Source organism: Gavia stellata, chromosome 35 (genome assembly GCF_030936135.1).
Source record: "Gavia stellata isolate bGavSte3 chromosome 35, bGavSte3.hap2, whole genome shotgun sequence".
Taxonomy (NCBI): Eukaryota; Metazoa; Chordata; class Aves; order Gaviiformes; family Gaviidae; genus Gavia; species Gavia stellata.
Genome location: NC_082628.1, coordinates 519,793 through 526,272, shown reverse-complemented (window position 1 = coordinate 526,272; position 6,480 = coordinate 519,793). Strand labels below are relative to the sequence as shown.

The window sequence follows — 6,480 nt, the reverse complement described above, 5'->3', positions numbered from 1 at the left end:
GCTGTCCCCATGTCCCCATGTCCCCCCATCCCTGTCCCCCCCCCGTCCCCGGCTCCAAGCCCTCCCCTCTTCCCCCCAGGTACGAAGAAGAGATCAACCACCGCACCGAGAAGGAAAACGAGTTTGTCCTCCTCAAAAAGGTGAGGGGGAGCCCCGGGTCTGGCCGGGGCTGGGCAGCGCCGGGCTGGGGGGGCTGACGGGGCGCGGGGGGGGCTGTTGGGGCGCGGGGGGGGCTGACGGGGCGCCTGCTCTGCCCCCAGGACGTGGACGAAGCCTACATGAACAAGGTGGAGCTGGAGTCGCGGCTGGAGAGCCTGACCGATGAAATCAACTTCTTGCGGCAGCTTTATGACGAGGTACGGGGTCACCTCCCTTGTTGGGGGGGGGCCACATGTGCACCGAGTTGCCCGTGCTCAGCCCACACCCCCCCCTCACTCCCCACGTCTTGCCCGCAGGAGGTCCGGGAGCTGCAGTCTCAGATCTCCGACACCTCCGTCATCCTCTCCATGGACAACAACCGCAGCCTGGACCTGGACGGGATCATCGCCGAGGTGAAGGCGCAGTACGAGGACATCGCCAACCGCAGCCGCGCCGAGGCCGAGAGCATGTACCAGATCAAGGTGAGCCGCAGCACCAGCCCCGGGACGTGGGGTGCTCCAACCTGCCCCCCGCCGCGGTCCCTGCGGCTCCCCGATCCGGGATGAAGGAAGCGCAGGCTCCTTCCTCCTCCTCCCTCCGGCTTCATCCTCCAGCCCGGCCGGGCAAACGCGCTCCCTGCCCCGGAGCAGGCGGCTGTTGCGTGGGAGAGATCCCGGCTCCAAACCCAACTGGAGCCGCCACAGCCGTGCCCGGAGCATCCCTCCTGGCGTGGGCACATCCCGGCTCTTTTCTCCCCAATTTTTGGGGGCGCTGGGGGAAAGGAGGGGGGTGGAGGGCATCCCCATCTCCGCTCCGGTCCCCGCAGTACGAGGAGTTGAAGACGACGCCGGAAACACGGGGACGACCTGCGCAACACCCGCAGCGAGATCAACGAGCTCAACAGGCTGATCCAGAGGATCCAGGCGGAGATCGAGGCGCTCAAGAACCAGGTCTGGGAAGGGCCCCCGGAGCGGGAAAGTGGGGAGACGCTGCCCGCTCCTCCCACACCGGCACCCCCATGGCCCCTCTGGGCCTTAAGCCCCCCCTCCCCGACCACCCGCGGACCCCTGCGGACCCCCACGGACCCCCACGGACCCCCATGGACCCCCATGGACCCCCCCAGACCCCCCCAGACCCCCCCCAGATCGGAGGAGGGATCGATACACCGAAGATGGGGGGGGGGTCATAGCCGGGGTGTGGGGGGTGCTGGGGGCACAGTGGGATACTGGGGGGAGAGGGGTGGTGGGACATGGGGGATACTGGGGGGCACAGGAGGATGCTGGGGGGAGAGGGATGGTGGGACATGAGGGGTACTGGGGGGCACAGGGGGATACTGGGGGGAGAGGGATGGTGGACATGGGGGATACTGGGGGGCACAGGGGATGCTGGGGGGAGAGGGGTGGTGGGACATGGGGGATACTGGGGGGCACAGGAGGATGCTGGGGGGAGAGGGATGGTGGGACATGGGGGGTACTGGGGGGCACAGGGGATGCTGGGGGAGAGGGGTGGTGGGACATGGGGGATACTGGGGGGCACAGGAGGATGCTGGGGGGAGAGGGATGGTGGGACATGGGGGGTACTGGGGGGCACAGGGGATACTGGGGGGAGAGGGATGGTGGGACATGGGGGGTACTGGGGGGCACAGGGGATGCTGGGGGGAGAGGGGTGGTGGGACATGGGGGATACTGGGGGGCACAGGAGGATGCTGGGGGGAGAGGGATGGTGGACATGGGGGGTACTGGGGGGCACAGGGGGATACTGGGGGAGAGGGATGGTGGGACATGGGGATACTGGGGGGCACAGGGGATACTGGGGGGAGAGGGATGGTGGGACATGGGGGGTACTGGGGGGCACAGGGGATGCTGGGGGGAGAGGGGTGGTGGGACATGGGGGGTACTGGGGGGCACAGGGGATGCTGGGGGAGAGGGATGGTGGGACATGGGATTCTCGGGGGTGAGGGATGCTGGGGGGCAGAGGATGATGGGACATGGGAGATTCTGGGGGGGCGAAGGGTCCTGGGGGGGCGAAGGGTGCTGGGGGGCAATGCGGGATGTCCATGGGATGCAGGGTACCCATGGGATGCAGGATGCAGGATGCAGGGTGCCATGGGATGCAGGATGTGGGATGCAGGATGCAGGGTGCCCATGGGATGAGGGATATGGGATGCCCACAGGATTCAGGGTGCCCATGGGATGCAGGGTGCCCATGGGATGAGGGATATGGGATGCACGATGCCCATGGGATGCAGGATATGGGATGCCCACGGGAGGTGGGATTCCACGGGATGCAGGATATGGGATGCCCACGGGAGGTGGGATGCCCACGGGGTGTGGGATGCCCATGGGATGAGGGATGCAAGGTGCCCATGGGATGCAGGGTGCTCATGGGATGTGGGGTATAGGATGCAGGGTGCCCATGGGATGAAGGATATGGGATGCAGGGTGCCCATGGGATGTAGGATATGGGATACCCATGGGATGCTGGATGCCTGTGGGATGCGGGATGCAGGGTGCTCATGGGAGGTGGGATATGGGATGCAGGATAGCGGGACATGGGGGGCTGCTGGGGAGCAAGAGGTGCCGGAGCAGTGGGGCTGCGGGAGCGCGAGGGGCCCCCCCAGCCCTTCCCCGGCTCAGCTCCCCCTCCGCGATGCGTTGCAGCGCTCCAGCCTGGAGACGGCCATCGCGGAGGCGGAGGAGCGCGGGGAGCTGGCCCTGAAGGATGCCAAGGGGAAGCTGGCGGAGCTGGAGGCAGCTCTGCAGAAGGCGAAGCAGGACATGGCCCGGCAGCTCCGCGAGTACCAGGAGCTCATGAATGTCAAGCTGGCCCTGGACATCGAGATCGCGACCTACAGGAAGCTGCTGGAGGGAGAGGAGAGCAGGTGGGGGCACCCCGCTTTGCTGGCACCCGGGGAGGGGTGACACGATGGGAACCGTATCCCGTGGGCATCCCGTATCCTGCATCCCCTGGGCACCCTGCATCCCGTGGGCATCCCATATCCCTCATCCTGTGGGCGTCCCGCATCCCATGGGCATTCTGCATCCCATGGGCACCCTGCATCCTGTGGGCATCCCATATCCCTCATCCCGTGGGCATCCTGCATCCATGGGCACCCTGCATCCTATGGGCATCCCATATCCTACATCCCATGGGCACCCTGCATCCCATAGGCATCCCATATCCCGCATCCCGTGGGCATCCTGCATCCCATACCCCTCATCCCATGGGCATTCTGCATCCCGTGGGCATCCCACATCCCATGGGCACCCTGCATCCCGTGGGCATCCCATATCCCTCATCCTGTGGGCGTCCCGCATCCCATGGGCATTCTGCATCCCATGGGCACCCTGTATCCCATGGGCATCCCATATCCCTCATCCCGTGGGCATCCTGCATCCCATGGGCACCCTGCATCCTATGGGCATCCCATATCCTACATCCCATGGGCACCCTGCATCCCATAGGCATCCCATATCCCGCATCCCGTGGGCATCCTGCATCCCATACCCCTCATCCCATGGGCATTCTGCATCCCGTGGGCATCCCACATCCCATGGGCACCCTGCATCCCATGGGTGTCCCATATCCTACATCCCATGGGCATCCTGCATCCGTGGGCATCCCATATCCCTCATCCCATGGGCACCCTGCATCCCATGGGCATCCTGCATCCCTCATCCCATGGGCACCCTGCATCCTGTGGGCATCCCATATCCCTCATCCCGTGGGCATCCCGCATCCCATGGGCATACTGCATCCCATGGGCCTCCCATATCTCGCATCCCATGGGCATCTCATATCCCTCATCCCATGGGCATCCTGCATCCCGTGGGCATACTGCATCCCATGGGCATACCGCATCTCATGGGTATCCCATATCCCGCATCCCACGGGCATCCCATATCCCTCATCCCATGGGCATCCTGCATCCTGTGGGCATCCCATGGACATCCTGCATCCCATACCCTGCATCCCATGGTCAGCCTGCATCCCGCATCCCAAGGGCATCCCGTGTCCTGCATCCCATGGGCACCCTGCATCCTGTGGGCATCCCACATCCCATGGGCATCCTGCATCCCATATCCCTCATCCCATGGGCACCCTGCATCCCGCATCCTGTGGGCATCCCATATCCTGCATCCCTTGGGCATCCCTCATCCTGGGGGCATCCCATATCCCACGGGCATCCCATATCCCGCATCCTGTGGCCATCCCACATCCTGTGGGTATCCTGTATCCCACCGGCATCCCGTATCCCGCATCCCACGGGCTCCTGCATCCCATATCCCATGGGCATCCCGCATCCTGTGGGCATCCCGTATCCCGCATCCAGTGGGCACCCTGCATCCCACATCCCACGGGTATCCTGCATCCCATGGGCATCCCGTATCCTGCATCCCATGGGCATCCTGCATCCCATATCCTGCATCCCTTGGGCACCCTGCATCCTGCCTCCCCTGGGTATCCCACATCCTGTGGGCATCCCATATCCTGCATCCCCTGTGTATCCCGCATCCCATGGGCATCCCGTATCCCGTGGGCATCCTGCATCCTGTGGGCATCCTGCATCCCATGGGCACCCTGCATCCTGTGGGCATCCTGTATCCCATGGGTACCCTGCATGCCACTTCCTGTGGGCATCCCACATCCTGTTGGCATCCCATATCCTGCATCCCATGGGCATCCCGCATCCCATGGGCATCCTGTATCCTGCATCCTGTGGCCATCCTGCATCCTGTGGGCATCCCATATCCCACATCCCATGGGCATCCTGCATCCCATGGGCATCCTGCATCCCCTGGGTATCCCATGGGCATCCCGTATCCCATGGGCATCCCGCATCCTGTCAGCATCCCATATCCTGCATCCCGTGGGCACCCTGCATCCCGCATCCCATGGCCATCCTGTATCCTGCATCCCATGGGCATCCCGCATCCTGTGGGCATCCCATATCCCACATCCTGTGGGCACCCTGCATTCCGTATCCTGCATCCCACGGGCATCCCGCATCCTGTGGGTATCCCATATCCCGCATCCTGTGGGCATCCCATGTCCCACATCCTGTGGGCACCCTGCATCCCATATCCTGCATCCCACGGGCATCCCGCATCCCGTGGGTATCCCGCACCCCATGGGCACCCTGCATCCCGCATCCCACGGGCACCCTACATCCCGCATCCCCTGTCCATCCCGCATCCCGTATCCCGCTGGCATCCCACCGCCTCACCCCGGGTATCCGCAGCTCAAGGCTGTGGCCACGACCGGGAGGACTCCGCGTCCCTCTGCCACCGCCTCCCCGTCCGGCCTCGGGCATGTCCCTTAGCCCCCTCCGACTCTCGGCCTGTGCCGTGTGTCCCCCCCATTTCTCCCGCCAGGCTGGAGTCGGGCGTGCAAAACCTGAGCATCCACACCAAGACGACGGGATACTCGGGTAAGGTGGGGGGGTGCGTGGCAGGGACCCCCCCCCCCACTTTGGGTGCCACCGCTGGGTGCCACCTCGCTCACGGTTGGTCCCTTTCCCGCGGCAGCTGGCTTCGGCGGGGGCTTCGGGGGCGGTTTCGGGGGGGGCTTCGGCACCTCCTTTGTCACCTCCGGCTACGCCGTGGCCCCCCCGGCCCTGGAGAGCTCGGCCGTCACCAAGTCCCGCGCCATCGTCATCAAGAAGATCGAGACCCGCGATGGCAAACTGGTGTCCGAGTCCTCCGACGTCCTGAGCAGCTGAGCACCCCCTCCCCGGGGGGGGCCCTCCGCCGGAGCCGTTGGCGGCCGGATCGGGCCCGCAGACAGAGGGGACCCCCGGCACCCCCTTCCCGCTCCCCCCGCGACCTGAGCCAGTGCCCCCCCCCCCTCCCTGAGGGCTCCGACCCCCCATTGTCCCCCCCCACCCCCTCCATCCGTCCTGGCCGCCCCATGTCCCCATGGGAGCTGTGGGGTGGGAAATGGGGGGCCCTGACCCCCCTCCCGGGGGTCCCACCGCCCGCCGGAATAAAGCCTTCGAAACACCGAGTTTTTCTGGTAAAGGCCGACGGTGCCGGAGCTGCCGCCCGGGGGGGCGTGGGGGGGCCGGGGGAAGTGTCCGCCCCGAGGCGGGGTGCCAGGATCTGTCCTGGGGTGCCAGGATCTTCCCTGGGGTGCCAGGATCTGTCCTGGGGTGCCAGGATCCTTCCCGGGGTGCCAGGATCTGTCCTGGGGTGCCAGGATCCTTCCCGGGGTGCCAGGATCTGTCCTGGGGTGCCAGGGTCCTTCCTGGGGTGCCAGGATCAGTCCTGGGGTGCCAGGGTCCATCCCGGGGTGCCAGGATCCTTCCTGGGGTGCCAGGATCTGTCCTGGGGTGCCAGGATC

General features: G+C 65.8%; 1 protein-coding gene across 1 annotated transcript; it reads left to right on the top strand.

Moving 5' to 3' along the window:
• Positions 1 to 83: 83 nt before the first annotated feature.
• LOC132320370 (keratin, type II cytoskeletal 8-like) lies at positions 84 to 5,860 on the top strand. The gene is given in 8 exon segments (XM_059832654.1): positions 84 to 140; positions 261 to 356; positions 456 to 620; positions 965 to 987; positions 989 to 1,088; positions 2,799 to 3,019; positions 5,514 to 5,569; positions 5,667 to 5,860. Coding segments are annotated over 7 exon segments (837 nt in total). The 5' UTR covers positions 84 to 140; positions 261 to 278.
• Positions 5,861 to 6,480: the final 620 nt, after the last annotated feature.